The 22,020-nt window shown below is 51.9% G+C and overlaps 1 protein-coding gene across 2 annotated transcripts in view; it reads left to right on the top strand.

The window, feature by feature from the left end:
* TMEM266 (transmembrane protein 266) overlaps positions 1 to 22,020 on the top strand; it is a 127,194-nt gene that overhangs the window by 100,738 nt on the left and 4,436 nt on the right. For both annotated transcript variants that reach the window (XM_040257323.1, XM_040257324.1), the window contains one exon: positions 11,625 to 11,814. In XM_040257323.1, coding sequence (XP_040113257.1) covers positions 11,625 to 11,814 — 190 coding nt within the window. The remainder of the gene's footprint in view (positions 1 to 11,624; positions 11,815 to 22,020) is intronic.

Genomic DNA, 22,020 nt, shown 5'->3' with positions numbered 1-22,020 from the left:
AGCCCCCGGGGACCCCGTGTTCCTGCTGTCCTGGTTCACATCACCCGCTCCATGTGGCCTCCTTCCTGGGGGTCTGGGCCGGAGGGAGACTCCCTTGGACTCCATGCAGGAAAGAGCCCCATAAATAAAGACAGATTCCCTCTAGGTAGTGACATCTGGAAAAGAGATGAACAGAAACAAACCGTTTTAATTTAAAAAACACCTGAAGCCTGTCATCTGAGTTAAGACAGCAAAAAAGGGCCAGACGGGCTGGAATCCCAGGGGGCTGCCAGGAGGGCGGGAGGGGCTGGCTAGAGCCGTGACTGAGTTCTCCACTCTCGCAGAGCTCGGCCCTGCCCACTCCACAGGGTGGAGCAGACAGACACTTCATTTTCAACTGGACTGTAAGACCAGGCTTGAGACTTGACTGGGCAACAAATGCCTTTAAAGAAATGTGAGTGCTGGCTCATGGGATGTCAGGGGTGGCCAGATCCTTTGAGAGGAAAGTGCTTGGAATAGTTAAGTTGTTACGGACAGACCTGAGTGCAAAGCCAGCTTGCCTACTTGTGGTTTTGGGCACCAGTGTCCAAAACCTCTGTGGACCTTCGTTTTCCTAATCTGAAAAATGGGGCTAGTAATAAAATCTGGGAAGGATGGCTGTGGGATTGTTGAGCTTAAAGCCCAGCACCTGATAAATAGTGACTCTATGAGAACTAACCCCTATTTCCCCTGACACACCCATTTTACAGGTAAGAAAATTGAGGCCTGGTGACTTGCCCAAGAGCACACAGCTAAGTGCGGGCTTTTAGAGCCAGGAGTAGACCCAGGCGTCCTAACTGAATGCCCTTCTTCCCCAGCCCACCTTGCTTAGGGTCTTGTTCCATGACATTTTTCTACAGGTCACTTCTCAGGGCTTGGTGAAAACCTTGATCAAGTGAGCACCAGGGTGATTTAAAATCATGGCCTGAGGACAGCCCTTCTTTTGTGGGCACAGACCTGGCTCCCCTCAGCTCCCTTAACAGCGTCCAAAAAGTCTCTCGCTGCTCTCCCCACCCCCACCCCGCCCCATCCTGGTTCATCTTGGTCACAAACTCTCTCTCCCGGCTGGAATTCTTAGGGTTCAATGAGGCAATTTCCAAACTAAATTCGTGTGTTCTACCTAAGAAACTGAAATTTATCCAGAGTTCCAATGAAATGTGTGGCATCACTTTGCGTTCACCTTGCTCTCTCCCTGGCATGTATTTGTAGAACTGTTTGCCAGCTCTTATTTTTCAGAACAGTTTTAGACTTACAGGACAACTGTGATAGCAGCCGAGTCCCCACATGCGCTTGGTGTACCCCATTTCCCCCTGTTAACATCTTACCTCAACATCATGCGTGTCTCACGGTTAATGCACCAACATTGATGCATTATTATCAAGGTCCGCACGTCGTTCAGATTCAGTTTTTATCGAATGCCCTTGATCTGTCCCAGGATCCCGTCCAGTATACCATATGGCAATGAGTCATCATGTCTCCTGGGGCTCCCCTTGGCTCTGAAAGTCCCTCAGACCTCTCTTGTCTGTGGGGGCCTTGACAGTTTGGGAGCGTTGGTCAGGCATTTTATAGCATGTCTCTCTGTTGGGTTTTGACTCGTGTTTTGCTCATGATTCGACTGGAGTCCTGGGAGTTTGGGAGGGAGACCGCAGAGATCCTGTGCCATTCTCATCCCGTCATATCAAAGGTAACACTGTCACTCTGACGTCACCGTGGGTGTTCACCCTGAGCCCCTGGCTGAGGTCGGGTGTGTCAGGACTCTCACGGGTCAAGTGACTTTTTAAAATTCATCTTCATTTTTTAAGAAAGCTTAAATTGCTTCTTCCGGGGACCCTGTGGAGACTCTGGGTGACATGGTTTGCCAGCTTCTTACATGTACAGCTTGTACATTTTATCTTCTGTGCCACATGGTAGCCGATTTCTTACCACGTGGCCACACCCCAGGTGGCCTGGAACCTCCTTGTGTTACAGACGAGGGGCCCCTGGGTTTGGCAGATGGGAGAATCTGAGGCCAGTGGGGGATGAGGATGGAAGAGGGGCATCTAATGGCTCATTCCGGTCCTTGCCCCCTGGACCACACTGGCCCTCTGGTCTTCTCAGGGAGACAGGATTCAGAGCTGCCCTCAGTCCCACGTCTCTCCAGGCCACTGGGCTACCTCACCTTTAGCAGATTCCTACAAGGAGCCCAGAGGGGCCGAGCGGCGGGGAGCGACAGGGGTGCACTCTGTTGGCCGGCCTCACCTTTCTCCAGCCTCAGCTGGCCTTCTGCAGTTTTCCTCCAGATGGCTCATTACTGTGATGGAAGCATGTCCCCTCAGACCCCTGCATTCAACAGTCCTTTGGTTGGAAGGTCATTCCCATTTGCTCTTCTTTCGCTCTCTCTGTGGATTCTGCTCTCTGCCTGTACGTCCACCCAGAACTTTGTTACACCAATCTGTACACCAATGGATTCCAGAGGAGGGGTGCTAGCGACCATCCTTCAGAGAGATGGTGTGCACTTTTTGTCCGTCTCTGTAAATGGCTGCTTCAGAAATCAAAGATATTTTCGAAGCAGGGGTTAAATCAGTGCAATGATATATTCTTCCTATTTGTCATATGAAACCACCTCTGAGATTTTAGTGTATCTCTGCCCAGCCCCTTGCTCTAATTCCGAAACAAAGTTTGAAGTCCCCATTGTACCTGCTCTTTGAGCTCTAAGCCTTGCAACAACTTTTGGCCGGCAATAATAGGATCCAGCTCAGAGCCCTGTGGAAGTTTGTTTCTCTTCCCTGCTGGGCCCCGTGGGCCGAGCTAAGTTCTACTTCCTCAGCACCATCCACCCTGAGATCACTGGCAAGAGATCCAAGGAGGTGGGGCTCAGTCTAGGGTGACGTGGAGCCCAGCCTGCAAGGCAGCCAGTGGAACCTGGTGAGCCCCTTTAGGACAGCCTCAGACCTGGGGCAAGCGGCAGGCTCCGAAAGAAGAGTCCTGTGTGAGGGCAGCTTGCGGGGTAGGGGGCCATCCTCTCACCCAGGGAGTCAGCAAGAGGAATTCTGACCTCAGCTACATGGATCACCCCCTTTACCCCTGGACCTCAGGATCCTCACTGGAGAAATGGAGGAAACGAGGCTTATATCACAAGGATGCTGGGAAGTTCAGATTAATTCAAATAATATAGAAAGTCTGGTCCACTGAAGTCTCTCAGTAAATGTGAGAGAGAGAGAATAAACACAGCCCTGAATCATTTATAATAGTGACTGTTTACAAAGGCACTGCCACGTGTTTTAGCTCATCTTGACTTTGATGGTCAGAGTTGGCAGGCTTGGTATTATTAATCCTTTTATAGATGGAAAGACTGAGGCTGAGAGAGACTGCGGCTCGCCCAGGGTCTCACTGGTTGTCATGGAAGGAAGGGCCGGGATGGAACTCCGGGCTCCGTGTGCATTTTCCTACACCACAAACAGGGCGTCTGTACAAGTCTGTTAGAATGAGTGACACCATCTGCTCCATCACATAGATCCAGACATCCAGTGGCCGAAGGAGGAGTGTACCTGTCCCGCCCCCCCCCCCCCCCCCCGCCGCCCCACTGCAGCCCAGTGCAGTGACACTGAGGGGGCTGGGGGTACAGGGCCGCCCTGTCACAGTCACTCTGGCCTCCAGGCTCTTCCACGTCATGGCTCCTTCTTATTCTGAGTGTCTGGAGTTTTCTCCCTTTAGCCAGGGGATAAGAAAGGGAGGGTAGTGAACGGTGCATAGACGATTTTTACTGCCTGGGCCTGAAAGCAGTAACCTTTGTACTGATGACCTGGTGACGTTGCTTCTGCCCCCGTTTGATGGTGGACTCAGTTACACATTCATACCTAAGGCACCAGGCGCCAACAACAGTAGACTGTGCGCCTACTGAAAACAGTCACCTGCGTAGCCGCCCAGTAGGCCCACAGTGTTCCCTAGCTCCGCTCCCCACTTCCCAATAGCAGGAGGGGCAGTCACAGTGATCAGTCCTCCCTGGATGATGCAGGCCCCCTGTCTCCTGAAGAAACGGGGTGATAATCTGGACCCCAAAGGACAGGCGTTCCTGGTGGAAGCAGGGGAAGGGTGCAGAGGCCACGCCCCTGTCCTTCGAGGGCCAGCAGGTTCAGAGTAGCAGGAAAGGGGTCCTCTCCTCATTCTTGGGGTGGCATTTGTGGCTGGCTCATTCTAGAGAAGCCCCCTCTTTTCTTATAGTGGCCAAAGCCCCCCAGCTCAGCACAATAGTCTTTGTTACCTGGATTATTCAAGATCTCCAACTGTGAAAAGGAAAGTTGTTTTTTTTTCAAACATGGGAAGTGATTTGTAAAACAGCCGATAGCTTTAATGACAAGCCTATTTAGCTGATAAAATTAGCCATCAGAGGAATAACTTATGTTATCCTTTTGCCATAATTTAAATTTATGGCCAACTACCAGTCATCTTCACAGTGGATGGAAAGGGGCCAAGGTCGGATTCAGTGTCACCCTGCTCCTAAATCATTAGTTTGCAACTGTCTCCTGAGTTTTATTGTTACCAACAATGGTGAAACTAATGGAAATAAACATTGGATGCCATCCCAATAGCAGATGGGTTTGAAGGCAGGGCAGTCTGTGCAGACAGCCCTAATAGGATGGAAGAAAATTATTGCTATTGCATTAGATACCACCGAGCTTCTGGCCAAAGTGTGCATTGATCAGGCCAAGGCCATGTCAGTTGTACTCCACAAACCAGACCATTAAAGGCAGAGATGCGCTGGGTGTGCCCGCCCTGCCGCCCCGGGGGTCTGGCCCCGCCTGGGCATGCATTAAAAGCCCAGCCCAATGGAAGGGGCCTGACTCACTCCAGTAATGCATGCTGAGGGCTTCCCTGTGGATCCCAGCTGATTTGGTCAGGTTCTCTGATTAGAAATACTTAGCTCATGATGTGCATTAAGATGGGCGGTGACTGCACTTTCATTCTTCCGAAGTCACACAATGGTCTTTTTTCCCCCACTGGACCAGCTTGCCAGTGGGAAATTTGCTTCATTTTGTCTTCAAAGCCGCCATGTGCTTCCTCTCCCAGAGGCCCAGGCCTACGTGCTACAGGTGTTTCTCCTTACCTGCAGTTTGACTGAAGGGCATTGGGGTTTTTGTGTTTATCCTCCTTGAGATTCTCCTGAGTTCCTTGAATTTATGGGTTGGTGTTTTTCCTTAGATTTGCAAAGGTTTGGGCAAACCTTTCATTTCTTCTCCTTTTGAATCTTTGTTTATCTGACTGTGCCTGATCTTAATTGCAGCACGTGGGGTTTTGAGTTGCGGCATGTGGGCTCTAGTTCCCTGACCAAAGATTGAACCCAGGCCCCCTCCATCGGGAGTGCGGAGTCTTAGCCACTGGACCACCAGGGAAGTCCCTCCATGATCTCTTTATTTATTGCTTTGGCCTCATCCTATCCTTTTTCTCCTCTGGAACTCTAATTGCATGTTAGACTTTCTGATTGTGCCTTCAGTTCAGTTCAGTCCCTCAGTCGTGTCCGACTCTTTGCGACCCCATGAATCACAGCACACCAGGCCTCCCTGTCCATCACCATCTCCCAGAGTTCACTCAAACTGACGTCCATTGAGTCGGTGATGCCATCCAGCCATCTCATCCTCTGTCGTCCCCTTCTCTGGCCCCCAATCCCTCCCACCATCAGAGTCTTTTCCCATGAGTCAACTCTTCGCTTGAGATGGCCAAAGTACTGGAGTTTCAGCTTTAGCATCATTCCTTCCAAAGAACACCCAGGGCTGATCTCCTTTAGAATGGACTGGGTGGATCTCCTTGCAGTCCAAGGGACTCCCAAGAGCCTTCTCCAACACCACAGTTCAAAAGCATCAATTCTTCGGCGCTCAGCTTTCTTCACAGTCCAACTCTCACATCCATACATGACCACTGGAAAAACCATATACTTCTTTCTTATACCCTAATGTCTTCCCCCATTCTCTCTCTCTTTTCTTTTCCTGACTGTAAGTCAATTTTTTTTTATGGGTCTACCCTCAGGTTCAACATCCCTGTCGTCTACTGTGTCTAGTTTGCTGTTAAACGCACACAACTGAGGACTGAATTTCAGATATTGTATGTTAAGGTTCTAAAATTTTCATTTAATTCTTTTTATAGGGTCTGTTTCTCCACTGAAATGTTATATCCATTTTATCCATCTTTCCTCCTCCCCTCACTAACATATTAATCACAGTTGTTTCAAAGCCTTTGTCCGTTAATTCAAATATTTAAATAGGTCAGCTTCTGTGCAGATTCTAAGCAGCTTCTTAACTGGATTATGATTTGATAATCAATCACTTTTTTCTACTTGTTTGCATGAATAGTAATTCTTATTGTCTGTGAAATGCATTGTTGATGCATTTTAGATGTTCTGGATTATGTTATCTTTCTCTGTAAAGAGTTGGCTCTCTGCAGTTGGGCATTTGCATGAGAGCAGGGGGCTGCCCAGGTGGTTCAGTGGTAAAGAACCCGCCTGCACTGCAGGAGACACAAGGGACATGGGTTCAAACCCTGGGCCTGCAAGATCCTCTGGAGAAGGGAATGGCAACCCACTCCAGTATTCTTGCCTGGAAAATCCCATGAACAGAGGAGCCTGGTGGGCTACAGTCCACAGGGTCGCAAGGAGTCAGACATGACTGAGCACACACAGAACGCAGCAGGAGCACGGGATGGTGCTGAAGATGCACCCACAGTTGACTGGCACTTGCAAATTTCCCCTCCCGGTTAGAATCCCAGAGGCAGCACAGAGCTTATTATAGTCCAGAATTCAGCTGCTCTGTTAGCCTTATTGAACACACAGTGAAAATGAGGCCCAAAGAGGAAAAGAGGCTTAACCAAAGTCAGAGTGAGGCAGGAGAAGGGGGCGACAGAGGACGAGATGGTTGGATGGCATCACCGACTCAGTGGACATGAGTCTGAGCAAGCTCTGGGGGATGGTGAAGGATGGGGAGGCCTGGCGTGCTGCAGTCCATGGGGTCGCAGAGTTGGACACAACTGAGCGGCTGAACAAGAACAATGACAGAGGGAGGGAGGGGCGATGGCCACCATCTCGGGCTCCTGCCTCCAGCTCTAGCTGTTTCCCCACATGGGAGCCTCATTCCATCTTAGGGCCTCAGCTCTCCCATCTGACTAATGAGGCCCTGACATCCTAGGACCCCTTGGCAACTCTTCATCAACTGGGGACGCACACGTGGCCATGTTCAGGAATGGGGATCAGGAGCCGGACTCTGAGAGTCCCAGCTAGAACATCTGGACAGCCCCCTGGGCTGTCACGGCCGTGGCCAGAGCTGAGAGCCCTGCAGCCCATCTGCAGCGGCTCCTCTGTGAGGGGGTCAGGCACTCCTCCTCTGGGCAAGCACTCAGAGCATCCAGCCCACACTCTCGGGGTAAGCAGCTTGAATAACCGGTCCCCAAAGCAGGTGGCCCTCTCCCTCATCTGCATTCTAATCATGCCCATGCTGACACTGTCACCTCCTAAATCGTTCTCATCTCCTCACTGTATCTATTAGTCCAGATTCTGGTCATCCCTGGCCTGGACTGCTTCAGTAGTCTCCCAGCTCATGGTCCCATGTCTGTCCTGGCTTATGTCTGTCCAGTTCATTCTCCACTCTGCTTTCAGCACAGTCCTTTCAAAATGCTCAGCTGAATCACCACCCCACCACCCCCACTTTTCTGTTTAAAAGATTTCAGTGGTTCTTTAAATAAGGGCCAAAGTCCTTAGAAGCTCTTACGTGGCTCCAAGGCTGTGTGCCTAGTGTGGCCCCTGCAGACCTTCTCACCGCTCTGTCCTCCCAGTCTCTGCCCCCTGGATGCACCACCTCTACCACAGGTGCCTCCCAGAGCTTTTAGGACTCTCCTAAGAGATCTGTTCCTTGTGCAGCAGATAGCCCCTGTCAGTGGGACCAGCCAGGACTCACTGGGAGAGGCATTTTCATTCTAGTATACATAACAGAATTTTAACATCCCCCTCACCATGCTTTACCTGACTTCGTAGTGAATGAATGAATAAATGAATTGCTAGAACTACCATACACTTGAGGTGCATATTTTTAGCTTAAAACTTACTTCCTTGTGCATGCCTATGTCTGCATATATGGGCTTGGGGCTGGGCAAGCTCTGGCCTCTGGCTGTCTGGCCTGAATTCCAGTGGGACACCCATGGGCAGCTCTGTATCAATTACAAGTTATCAATAATGCATCTGTTCAGAGTGGCCTTGGAGGCCATTAGCTAGGACTGCCGGCCCTGATGAGCGGCCTTGGAGAAAGCAGGCTGGGTATGCCCATGGGAAGTTCGGATCATTTGGGGCCAGAGAGGCTCCTAGCCCCAGCAGAGCTAAGGAGGGTTGCCTAATGGGTTCTCCGTGACATCTGAGGCCTGCTGCGAGAAGGGTGGCTCCAGTCCACTTCCTCTGCAGACTACCCTGTAACAAACCAGCCGTGCTTCGTCACTTTCTGAGACCAGTGGCGCCATCTGAGTACTGGGTTGTTAAGATCCAGGTCTGAGCCTAGTCTGAGACCAGAGGCAGAGCCCAGTGTGTGATCAGGTTGGGCTCTCAGTTCGTGACTTGGGTCAGGGCCCAGTGTGTGAGCAGACTTGGGGCTCACTCTGTGAGCAAGATCAGTGCTCAGTGTTGGGGCTCAGGCTTTGTCTCAGCTTTGGGTCAGGATCAGGACCCAGTTTGTGGCTAGTGTTAGGACTCAGCTTGAAACCACAGAATTGGGCAAAACTGACTAGTTTCACACATTCGTGTATTGATTCACTCAGAAATATTTATTGAGGGCCTTCTGTGTTCCAGGCAACAAGATGGACAAGACCCACAAGACCCCTGCTCTTGTAGAGATTATCTTCTATACTTTACTCTTGTGTAGATTGTATTCTGCATGCCTGCTCTAACAGAGCGCCAGGGTGGCAATGGGGTGCTGGGGTGCTCACTGGCTCCTGAGGGCCAGTTGCACACATTTCTTCTCTGTTCCGCATAACATCGTGTTGGTAGTTTGGAACTGGCCATGGTGGATTTACCAGAGATTAGCATGCACTGTAAATCAGGCCTCTTTTTATTTTTTTGAGACCTGCACACCACCGCAGGTGAGAGAGGAAAACCCACAGACAGTTTTTGAAGAAAATGGTGGAGTGACCACATGTGTTTCTCTGATCTCCTTCCCCAAATTCCACTAAGATGGTGGTAAAGAAAAAAAGAATAAACAGATAAGAATTAAGAAATCCTTTAAGTTCTGTCCATTAGGACAGAGAGGAAAGAGAGATTTCTGTGGATTTGCGGGAAGTGGAGAGTGAGCAAGAAAGCAGTAACTGATCTCGAAGAAAGGAGGATCTATAAGGGAGTGTGTGAAGAAGTGGCTAGTGAAGGAAATGGGCTAATTCCTCCTCGGAACCCTGGAGAGTTTGGAAGGAAGGGGTGAGTGTGAGGCTGACCATAGAGGAGAGGGGTGGGCTATCAAAGTCTGTACACACGCTATCTGAACCCTCCAGGTCCCCTTGCAAATCCTGCACAGTCAGGAGACCATGCCCCCCCATCACACAAGAGGCAAGCGTTTCAGCCTCTGGAGAAACTGACCCAGAGGCACACCCCAGGAATTAGGTAAATGTCCTTTCGTCTTGTGGCTGGACCCTCAGCCGCATTTCCCTGCTTTGCTCTCAGGGCACAGGTGGGCCCGAGGCGTGTCCTCAGGCAGGAGGCTGAGGGAGTCTGCCCAGACCTGAGTGGTCCTAGAGACAAAACCCGTGAGCACTGCCACTGGGAAGCTGTCCCAATGTCAGTTTGCTGCCCAGCCATCCTAGTGTTAGTGACTCCTTGAGCTGTGTTTCACTTTCATCAAAGGAAAAATAGTGAAACATTAAAATAATAATTTAAAAAACAATCAGAATGTGCTAAGTGCAATGTAGAAAATTCAAAGAGGGTAATGGGATGGAGTGCCTGGGTTAGGGGTCCGAGAAAGCCTCCAAGGGGGTAGGGGCAGCCATGTGACACAGGACCAGAGGTCACTGGGGAAGTGATCCTGAGACCAGCACAGGCTTCAAGTGTTTAAGGAGTTTTGAGAAGGTGTGTGTCCCAGTGAGAGGTAGAGGGAGAAAGAATGAGATGAAGTGGGCCAAGTAAACAGAGCCAGAACACACACCTGCTCTGTAAGTCAAGAGTAAAAAGCTTGGGTTTTCTCCCACCCGAGGGGAGCCATGACAAGGGGGTGACATGATCTGATCTGGGTTTATGAGAACCCCTCTGGCCCCTGTTGGAGGATGGATGGTAGAGGATGTGGGGCTGCAATCATCCAGGTGAGAGCTGGCCGTGGAGGTGCGGGAGGTGGGTAGACTTGGGGTAGCCCTTCGGGAGCTGGCCTGGAGGGAAGCGTGTATGGCAAGGATAATGGAAAGTGAGGAAACAAGGGAGATTACATTTTTGGACCCAGCTAAAATGAGATGAAAGCGCCTGAGGAGCAGCTGTGAGGACAGAGTGAACAGTCCTATTTAGGTTGAGTTTGTGATACCTGTGACCCAGTTCGGTTGCTGTCAGGCAGGCCGCTGGAGGTGTGACCTGACATTGCAGGGAGGGGCCAAGGCTGGAGGCTGGAATCATGAGCAAGCAGGTAATCTCCTAGGTAGGGAGCTAACCCCCAGCTTCAGGTCTTTGGAGGTTTGACTGGAGGTTGTGGGGTTGTGGAAAAGCGATACAATGTGTGTTTGGAACACTAGGTGGCAGTGAAGACTCTCCTTCCTCCCGAGTCCGCAGTCAGGCCATTCAGCGTCAGGCCCAAACTTTGCCTTCGCCCAGATGACCCAGGAAGGCCCCAGTGTGAACAGCTATCTCAGCCACAACCCCAAGAGGCATCTGAAAGCCTCTATAAGAAACTTTCCCCAACAACAAGAATTTAAACCAAAATAAAAAATGTATGACGCCTTTTACAAAGCCTTTATGAAGAGCTCTGTGGGGTGATAACCCCCATTTTACAGAGACAAGAAACCACGGCCACATGGCCGGTAAAGCCACAGGGTGGGGACCAGAGACAGTCTTGTCTGACCAGCGCTCGGAACACCTCCAAGAAGGATGTGGGCGTTGCTGCGAGACAAGTGGGTCAGGCACCGCCCAGCGAGTACACGATGCCATGAAGGGCTTCCCTGGCAGGTTACCACTGGCCCTGGATATTGTGGGGTTTCCAGTCCTCCGCTAAACATCGGTGTAAGACACCTGAATAAGGGTCTCATTTTGGGGGGGGTCACACATTTAGACAAGTAACTAGAACAGGATTCAAGTCCGATATTCCCCGACTCCTGCGATGTTTTTGTTTTTGTTTTTGGTTTGTTTTGCAAACCACCATTGTGTTCCCCTTACGGCCATCTTGTCCTCACTATGGGGCCAGACGACACAGTATCAGAGGTGGGACACAGGAACATGTTTTATTACTTGGAAAAGGCTCCATAAACGTCAGGGACTCTTGCCATTAGTGTTGTTGGGAGATTTATAAAGGAACGCCCTCTCCAGCCTTTGGAGGCTCAGCGCCTTCCTCCCCGCTCCCCCAAAAGGAAAGAGCCCAGACGTCTGGCAGGGCCCGGGTCCCCGTGCCGCCCAGCGCCCACCGCCCCTCTCCTTCTTGCAGTTTGAGATCCGGCAGCTGCGGGCGCACCTGGCTCAGCAGGACTTGGACCTGGCGGCGGAGCGCGAGGCGGCGCTTCAGGCCCCGCATGTGCTCAGCCAGCCGCGCAGCCGCTACAAGGTGGTGGAGGCCGGCACGTGGGCCGAGGAGACGGCGGCCGAGAGCGTTGTGGAGGAGCTGCAGCCTGCGCAAGGTGAGTCCGCCGGCGCCAGCCCCCGGGCTCTGCGCACAGCCACAGCGTCCGGGAGCTGGAGCACGTCTCCTGATGGGTCTGTGTCCCGATGTCGGCCCACGATTTTGGTGGTGGTGATGGGGGAAACCCTAGTTAAGTGCTCCCCGGGACTGCCTTTCTCAGCCTTGGATATAGCGTTCAGTCAAGCTACCTTGACACAACTTCGACATGACCTCGGTGGCCTGTAGGCATCTTGCCTGCTTTGAGTGTATCACCTCCCCATTCCTCGCGGCAGCTTGCCAACTTTCCTACTTTATGGCTGAAGGAACTGAGCCCCAGAAAAGTCGTCCAAAGGTGCAGAGCTGGGTTTCCAGTTCAGGCCTGGGGCCAGAATAGCCCAGAACCTAAGCCTTGAGGATGGTGGTAAATTGATGGGCCGGTGATGTTGGTGGCGATGGGGGCCTCGGCAGTACCCTAGGGCAGACTTCTCTTTAGGGAAGACCAACTGTGTCGCCTTGCAGTGGGGACTTAACCTTTCTGGGTCTTGGTTTCACTAGCTGTCAAATGGGAACAATGCTGAGCTTTCCTTACAAGTTCATGTGAGGCCCCAGGAAGCAGGTGTAAGTGGCTTTCAGAATTGCAAAGTAGTCCTGCAAATGTCAGGTGGTGTTATTTTGTGATTGGGGTGGAAATACCGCTCTGTGGTGATGCAGCTGTCAGGTTTGGCCTTAGTGGGGTTTGGGGAGGCTGTGTTCTGACGGGCGCAGGCCAGGACGTGGCTCCTGGCACAGGGGCCAGCAGGGGAGGTCTGAAGCCTTGTTAGAGCCCCCAGGGGGTCCTGGGAGCCTGGACGCAGGTTCCCTTCCCCAGGCACCCTTGCTGCTCCGGTCTGACTCTGCCCTGCCCTGACTTGCACCTGAAAATGCTGTTGCTATAATGATGAGTAAGGGATTTCTTCACTTTACCAAGATATATATTTTTTTAAATATTGACTTCCCCTAATAATTCAGAATACATTTCTAGGACCACATTTTTGACCTAAAGGTAAGGGAACTACCCAAATGCCTCCAAGAGAAGCTTTTTACAGTGGTATGTCATTCCATCCTCACACCTCTTTTCTCTCATATGGAGGGAGAAACTCAGGCTCAAAGAATCAAGAGAACTTCATGGGGTCACATGGAAATGGAGGTGCTGGACTCGGCTAACTGCAGGTTGATCCAGGGCCCTCTTCACCTTGGCATGCTCTATTCCCCTCGCCAGGGCAGTGACAGCCAGGCAGGGCTGGGCAGGGTGGGAGGCAGGAAGCCAGAGCTCCAGACTCTGGCACTCTCCAGCTCTGTGACTTGGGGTCTTAGTGCTCCCTTCTGTAAAGTGGGCTCATAACTCCGGCTCTGTCTGCCTCACAGGAAGTCTGGGGAGCTGGTGGATGTGAGAAAGCTCTGTAGGCTACAAGGTGCTGTGAACAGGTTTTGGGGAGTAGGGTGATTGCTATTATGATCTTTTGAGAGACCTTCCAACCTTAGAACTTTAGAAGTTGGGGGCTCAGGACTTCTGAGTCTAGCTCTTCAGCTGATGTGCTAATCCCATCTAGAACCCCTGCCAAGAGGTTTACCAGCCTCTAAGAGCAGGTACCGGGCACCTCCCAAGGAAGCCCAGGCCAACCCAACTTCACATAACTCTGCCTGTTAGAAAATACTTCCTCAGACTGAGCCAAGGTCTGCCCCCAGCACCCATCTCTCCCACCTGAATGAAGCTTTTATGTCTCCCAGCTGAGACATCCTTTCGGAAACTGGCCTCTGAGTGTCTTCTCCTCCAGGGACTGTCACCTGCATTCCCACAGCCACTTCTCAGGGGACACAAGCCCTCCACGTTCTTGCTGTACAGTCCCTCTCTGAGCATTCCAATGTCTCCATCCTTCTCAGAGTGACATCTAGAACTAAGCGCACTTCTCAGGGAGCTGCAAGACTAGGGCAGTGTTAAGCGGTCACCCCTGCTTTTTTGTTCTGAACCCAAGACTTCTGTGACTGAGCCTTGTGGTGGCTGCCTGGCCTGAGCTCACAGTTGAGCCAGGTCATGGCTCTGCTGAGCCCTGAAACCTCCCCACAGCCCATCCTTGACTTTCTATATGCCCAGGCAGAGTTTGACATTCATTTGTGTTCAGTTGTAGCCTGATTCCTGCCTTTACTCTGGGTTTCCAGGGCTTTGTAGGTTCTGCTCACAACTCATCACCAATCCTGCTGGTTTTACTATATATTTTGAAACATTCCCAACTTTTCGTCTGCATTGTTCAGCCTCCCTCTTTCTGGACCTCATCTGCTTCCTTGACCTCAACTTTGCCCCCATGGGTGCCCTCTTCACTCCTTTCCCCCTCCAACACACACACGCACACACACATACACACGCTCGGTGATCTTCCATAAATCTTTCGTGTCACTCTCTGACTTAATACCTTGGCTGGTTATTTGCTCGAGCTGCTGGAACAAAGTCCTGCAAACTGGGTGGCTTAACCAACAGAAGTTTCCTGTCTCTGAGTTCTGGAGGCTGAAAGTCTGGGATCAGGGTCTTGGCAGGATCCACTCCTTCTGAGGTTGTGAGGGAGCATCGGCTGCTGCCTCTCCCCCTGCTCCTGGCGCGTTGCTGGCAACCCTTGGCGTCCCTTAGCTTGTAGAAGCATCACCCTGACCTCTGCCTTCTCTTCACATGGTGTCCTCCTTGTGTCTGCATCTGTGTCTGGATTTCCCTTTTTACAAGGACCCTAGTCGTGTTGGGTCTGGGGCCCACCCTATTCCAATATATGACCTCATCTTAACTAATTCTGTCTACAACAATCTCATTTCCAAATCAGATCACATTCTGAGGTTCTGTGGGTTAGGATTTCAACATATGACTTTGGAGGCGGAGGACATGGTGACTCAGCTTGTAACAGGTGGCATACAAGGCCCCTGACGGTCTTGTTCCAGGCTGCTCCTTCCCACCCGCTGCCGTCTCATCTCCTTCCAGTCTGCACTCCGTCTTCCGTTTCACTCTGGCTGAGTGAAACATCTCTGCGTTTGGAGAAGTGTTCTGTGTAGTAGTAAGTCCCTGAGGCTTTCCACATGCTGTTCACTGGCAGGACAGGCCTGCCTGCCAAACTTCTGTTCATCCTTCAAACCCGTCTCCGAGTCAGCTCCCGGTCACCACGTCCTTCCCTCGAGGCCTCATATGAACTCCCGCTTGCCAGCTCGCCCCTGCATTTTGTCTTCAGGGCCACACCTGGCCCTTGGCAGGCTCCCCATGGAGTGATCTACGTGAAATATAGTCTGCAAGCTCATAACTGATTGAAGAACAGAACAGATCTGTGGATGTCACTTGTTTCACTGTGGGTCCTGCAACCCTGGGTCTTCTCTCAGCACTCAGGGGGCAGTAGCCCACTCCAGAAACCCCACTTGTGCTTTGCAGCTCCCCATGCCGGGGCGTGGGGAATCCAGAATATAAGATCTTCGTTTTGAAAATTCTGGAAGTTGGTGGCAACTTTTGCCCACTTTGTCCTGTTTTCCAAGGATGAGAGGAGCAGGTTTACAGCCTATCCCAGGGTCTTCCCAGGTGGTGCTAGTGGTAAAGAACTTGGCTGCCAGCGCAGGAGACTTAAAGAGACACAGGTTCAATCCCTGGGTCGGGAAGATGCCCTGGAGGAGGACATGGCAACCCACTCTGGTGTTCTTGCCTGGAGAAGCCCATGGGGAGAAGCCTGGTGGACTACAGTCCATAGGGTCGCACAGAGTTGGACATAACCGAAGCAACTTAGCACGTACAGCTGGCTCATCCCAGGACCTTCCTGCTGATGGAGCAAAGTGAGGTGGAGGAGCCACCTGCTTGCTCTGCCCATGGTGGCTGCTCAAGCCCATTTTGAGACTGCAGCTCGCCTGGTGCTGGGGCCTACTCAGCGCTGTTCCGTCTTCGGCAGCACACACCTTTGAACACCTGAGCTCAGGGGGCACCTCCTGAGCAGCCAGTCATTCTGCAGCACCTCTCTGCCTCTCTCACCAGGAGCCTTAGCTCTTGAGATAACAGCCTGGCCATTACTCTCCCCACCAGCCAATGACCTCCAGATCCTGGACACCTGATGCCACACTTGGATTCACAGGGTGTCAAGATCTGAGGTCACAGAGTCTGCAAACAAGCCAAGCATTTAACGTAACTGCACACATTCTAGTACTGTGAAGCTGTGAGTCCCTGCCTCTCCACCCTGTTCCAGCTCCCCCTGCAGTCCCCACGGTGGGCACCTTCCAGCAGGAAGTGGAGGGAGGCAGAAGAAGAAGGGAGAAAGTGATCGGCTACATATGCCAGCCAGGGGGATCACGGGTTCTGTGCCAACCCTCCTGGAAACTAGAGGCATGTCTGAATAGGGCCCTCATCTCCCACAGAGCTGGCAAACGTGCACCCCTGGGAGCCATTGCCAGTGCCCCTCCCATCTAGCCCTGGAGCCCCAGCCTTGCTCTCTGTCTCCTCCGTGGCATCCCTGCCTCCCAGCTCTCTAGGGGCACACTGGCCCTGCCCAGTTCAGCAGAGCACTAGCACATTTCCCAACCTGTCGCTTGACTGCCAACCCCCAGAGCATAGCAAAGGCAGTTCCTTGGAGACAGAGAGCAGAAGCCTTGCCGGGCTAGCAAGTGGCATGCATGATTCACGGCCTTGGATGAGCTGGGGAGTCAGGGCACCCCAGCTCATCTCTCTCTGACCAGGACTTGTATCCAGAGAGGGATTTCCATGAAGTTAGAAATCATGGCTAGACAAGCTAGGGGCGGTCTGGGCCACGCTGGAGAGGGAGAAAGGGCAGCGTTTGTTGCTCACCATGACCTTCAGGCCAGCGAGGGCCCCAAGGCTCAGCGTGTCACACTAGTACACAGACAATCCGGGGATTAACCTGCAGACATCAGCAATAAGTCTCTGGAGCCTCAGGGGAGGGCCGGCCTCTCTCGGGGTACGGGGGGTGGGGAAGGAGGCAGCAGCGGGGGTGGGAGTGCCAGCCTCAGCCATGGCAGGAGAAGCAGCTCCTGCAGTCCCCACAGTTGCCAGCGGGTCACTGTCAGACTAACGCCAACCAGCTTCTGTTTAAACTTGCTCCAGCACAAATCATTTTTAAAACCCGGACTGCAAAGTTCCAGGCTTTGGGGCCTGCCAAGTTCACAGTGCCCCTGTGCCGTCATTAATACTTCCCTCCCAAATTTATTAGTCTTGAAGCTCGCCCATAACTTATGAGTTACAGCCCCTGGTGGGAGTGCCACAGCTCTTACCATATATCACAGTGAGCCTCGGCGTCCACCCCGCCGCCCCCGCACTGCACCAGCGCTCAGAGAAACCTCCACGGAGGCGCACTGGGCCTCACCTTGGAGAGGAGAGGCCTGTGTGCTGATGGGGCAAGTCGGGCTTTCTACCATCACTGGGCTCCTGATGGGGGCCACTGGAGACTCAGGAGAGCCCCCAGAGCCGTAGCAGTAGAACTGGGGCACCTCACATAAGCAGAGAGGCAGATACCAGCGTAGGGAGGTGTGGGTGGTTCTGAAAGAAAGATGTGGGCTTCAGACTCAGGGCTGGGTTTGAGTCTCAACTTGGCCTTGAACAAGTTACTTGACCTCCCTGGACTGGCTTCACGGTGGGGTGACCCATTCAGTCACCGAGGGTGTCACACTTGGTTCATTGCTCTGGTGTCACTCTCTTAAAATTCTTAATGTTTTTTCTTTCAGTGATTGATACGTTAATTTCAGGTATACCTGAAAATACTCGTATATATTGGAGAATCACAGTAAGTCTAGATAGCATCCATCACCATGCATAGTTACTGAATTTTATTTATTGTGATGAGAACTTTTGAGATTTATTCTCTTAGCAATTTTCAAATATACCATACAGAACTAACTATAGTGACCATATTGTAGCATATCCCCTTGACATTTACTGTATAACTGGCAGTTTGTACCTTTTGAGCCCCTTCACCCACCCATTTCACACTCAGCCATTTCACACCCCCTCCCTTGCTTGCCCAACCCCTGCCTCTGAGAACCACCAATCTGTTCTCTGTATCTCTGAGCTCAGAGCATTTGCTTGTTTCAGGTTTTGTTTTTCGATTCTACATATAAATAAGATCATAGCGTGTCTTTGACTTACTTCACTTAAGCACATGCCCTCTGGTCCATCCAGGTTGTTTCAGATGTCAAGATCTCATTCATTCTTATGGCTGAGTAACATTCCGTTGTATGTGTGTGTGTGTGTGTGTGTACCACTTGGACACTTAGGTTATTTCCATATCTGGGCTATTATAAATAACGCTGCTGTGTACATTGGGATGCATGCATCTTTTCAAATGAGTGTTTTTGTTTTCTTCAGATATATGCTCAGAAGTAGAACTGCTGGGTCATATGGTAGTTCTATTTTTTTTTTTTTTTTTTTTTTGAGGAACCTCCATACTGTGTTCCAGAGTGGCCACACCAATTTATATTCCCACCAACAGTGTACTGGGGTTCTCTTTTCTCTGCCGTCTCACCACCACTTATTATCTCTGTCCTTGTGATGCTAGCCATTATAACGAGTGCGAGGTGGTGTCTCCCTGTGGTTCTGGTTTGCACTTGGTTGCACTCCTAAAGCTGAGTGACGATGAGCTCCTTTTCGTGTACCTCTGGCCTACTCTGTGTTTTCTTCAGGAAAATGTCTATCCAGATCCAATTTTTAAATTGGATTATTTTTTGCTATTGAGTTGTATGAGTTCTTTGTGCATTTTGGATATAAATCCTTATCAGGTATGATTTGCAAATATTCTCTTCCATTCAGTAGGTTGCCATTCATTTTGCTGATGGTTTCTGTTGCTGTGCAGAAGCTTTGTAGTTTAGTATAGTCTTACTTGTTTATTTTTTGCTTTCATTGCTTTTGTTTCAGTGTCAAATATAAAAAATTATTGCCAAGACCAATGTCAAGGAGCTTACCTGCCGCCTATGTTTTCTTCTAGGACTTTCATGGTTTCAGGTTTTATATTTGAGTCTTAACTCATTGAGTAAATTTTTGTGTATGGTGTAAGTTAGGGGTCCGGTTTTCCCAGGACCACTTACTGAAGAGACTTTCCTTTCCTCCTGGTATATTCTTAGCTCCTTTGCTGTAAATTAATTGACCATATATGGGTGAGTTTATTTCTGGGCCTTAATGCTTTTTAAACAAAGGGCCCCACATATTATGCAGCTGGTCCTGGGTCTGAACTCTAATTGTCCCAACTAGAAGCAGAAGCACACCCCACTGAGAAGGACTGAACACTCAGCCTCAGCACACAGTGTCCTTTCTTGATGAGGGCTGCTGAGCTGTGGAGCAGCAGCTTGGAGTGTGGCAGTAGGAGCCCTGGCCAGGAATCAGGGCCTCCCTCTGGGCTCGGATCTGCACAGGACGTGTGGGTGTGCGGTCCTGACTCCCGACTCCCACCCCACAGCTTGGCCAGTCCTACCACCCAGGGAGGCCCACCTGACTCACCACCCTCTTGCTCCACCTCGCTGGGCAGGTTGGGGCTCTGCCCAAGGAGCACACCCATATAACAAGCACTGCCGCCACAGCACTCGACCAGCTTTAGGAGGATCAGTCAGGATGGCTGCATGGAGTGCTCACGCCCTAGGAAAAAAGGTGCTGGGTGGTTGAGATCAGCTGCGGCAGCTGCCACAGAAATGAGCTGAGACTTAGGGGCTGGCAGGGAGCACCGCAGGCCAGGCTTTCAGGGAGGTGATGGACAGACCCAGGTTAGACTTGACCTTCATCATCCCGGCAAAACGTATAGCTCACCAGCAAGTAGGTATTTCTTATTCCCATTTTACTGAGGAAGCTGAGGCTCAGAGTGGCCAGAGATTTGCCTAAGGATACACAGCAGATGTCTGCAGAGCTGGGGTTGGCACCTGGGCTGTTTTGTCCTGGAGCCTGAGTTTGTACCAGCCCTTCTTTCTCACCCTTCCAAGGTCAGCCAACCCAGTCCTCCTGTGGGGCAGTTCCTACCTGGCCTTAGGGCTCCATAGTGCCAAATCAAAGCAAACCTTGGGGCAGGGGTTCTCTTAGATGGAGGGTGGGCAGCCCCACGTTGGGGCTCACTGATGGCGTCTTCCTGGCCACATGCATCCGTGCCTGCCTGCATTCCCTCCCTGCAGGCTCCCAGACACCAGTAGTCATTAGTCTCTGGGCAGGAAGTACCAGGGACCAAGAGCAAGGCTGCGTGCTGCATGGTGCCAATGGTGTCTCAGAGGCTAAGAGAAATGGTCCAGGGAGGTCTTGCAGGCCCTGGACCCAGCCTCAGTCACTGTCCAGTCATCCTATTTATCGGTGGGTAGTATATGCCAAGCCCCATGCTAAGTGCTGGCGAGACTCTGAGTAAAATGTGGCCTCTGGGTGGGAGGGGACAAAGCCTCAGCCCAAGTGGTCAGTGTGGAGAAAGAGGCCTGCCTGAAGCAGAGAGTAGGGGGTGTGGGTGGCGATCAACACTGCTGGAAAAGCCTGGGCAAGGCCTTGCTCTGACTGTCTTGAAACTCACTCTGAGGCCCCTGGGTGGGTACAGGTTTGGAGCAGAGGGAACAAATGCAGACTGGACAGGCCTGCAGTGGCCACCTGGAGATCTAGGCTCTGTGTCAGGCACATCCGTGGAGTGAGCAATCCCATTTATTAATCCCTGCAGACATGATGAGAGGCCAAAGGGAAAAGCGTGAGGTCGGACCCAAGGCTGGATGGCAGAGGGCATCTGGAGGTCCCTTGGTTGGCCACAGGTTCGGCAGGAGCTGAATTGCTGGTAAGAATGGAGAAGCAGCATGGAGAAGTGACCAGGGTCCCAGGGTACCATTCACCAAGGTGGAGGTTGGGGGAGAAACTGAGTTCTCTTGGACACGTTGAGTCAGAGGTGGCTGGAGGTCATCCAGGAGAAGCTGTCTGGTTGGCCAGACCAGTCAGAAGCTGAGAGACGTCTGGGATGAAGGTCACCTGGCTCAGGTTACTTTTATCCATGGCTTTGATGAAGATGGAACATCCTCAATTGAATAGGCAACACTGAGGTACAAGAGAGAATACCTTAGTAGACGGAATCAAGATTCAGAATGCTTTCAGCAGCCTCTGGGTTGAGACCAACAAGCTGACACTTGCCTGAGGTGATAAACATGAAGTCCTCTATGGAGCCGACAGGGCCACGGTGTGGTGAAGGCCTGGCTGGCTTGGCCCCAGCGCCTGCAGAGGAGGCCTGGCCTGGGCATCCGTGTTGGCCACAGACTCATGAGTCAGCAGAGTAGGGTGGTTGCTGAACCCGACCGGAGGATGTTAGGCTGTGTGAGGGGAAAGCTCCACAGATCTCCAGGAGGACCCACCTGTTAAGCAAGATGAAAGGAGGTCGCTGTGTGAAGTGCCCGATCCGCAGCCTGGAGCTCTGAAGGACACAGTGACAGTCAGCTCCCTCCTGCCTCCCTCGCCCCTGTTTCGGTCACATCTGGAGCCCATAGTGACTTCAGAGGCTGGAAAACCAGGGAGGGCTGAGAATGGACAGGCGTTTCTCAGGAGAAGAGACATTTTGGGAGGGATGTGAGGGCTTTGTAAGTGCTGCAAAGTCTGTCATGTAGTAAGTAGAAGTGGGGTGGGGCCTTGGGGCGTGTGGGGACAGGACCCAGATACCCAGATCTGCAAGGCCTCCCATAGTGGGCCCTTCCTAAGGAAACGGAGATTGGCTGCCTGACCACGGAGTGGAGGTCCCCAGGAGGCCCTGTGCTCCTTGGAGGTGGAGGGCCAGGCACGCCACCCCTGCTGAGCACAGAGGAATCTGATTATTAGAGCTGCTCAACAGAGAGGCAGGAGGCCCCTTCTGTGAAGGGCACAGGCTGTGGTGGGCAGAGCCCAGGTAGGGGTTGAGAGGATGCTCACACAGGTCGGGGTTGGGGGAGTGTGGTTCCTTGATGGCTCCGGTCCTTTCCCACTCTGCTCTGGCTCCGGTCCTTTCCCACTCTGCTCTCTCACCCCTTGAACTTCAGGGCTGGCTGAGGGCCCCGGAGCCAGCTAGCCTGGCTGTCACAGTCTCTAAGAGCCCCACCCATTCCCCCATGGTACAGATGGAAAAACTGAGCCCTGGAGAGGGGATGTGACCTGCCCAGGTTCCCAGGGTGGGCCAGTGGCAGTAGCAGCACAGGAACCCAGGCTCTAGGTGTTTCTAGGTGTTTCTCATTCACCTCCTGCACGTGAGCCCCTGTGGGACGCACAGGC

The sequence above is a fragment of the Oryx dammah genome, unplaced genomic scaffold (assembly GCF_014754425.2).
Source record: "Oryx dammah isolate SB20612 unplaced genomic scaffold, SCBI_Odam_1.1 HiC_scaffold_16, whole genome shotgun sequence".
NCBI lineage: Eukaryota > Metazoa > Chordata > Mammalia > Artiodactyla > Bovidae > Oryx > Oryx dammah.
The sequence above is the reverse complement of the archived record's forward strand: the minus strand, read 5'-3'. Positions and strand labels throughout refer to the sequence as shown.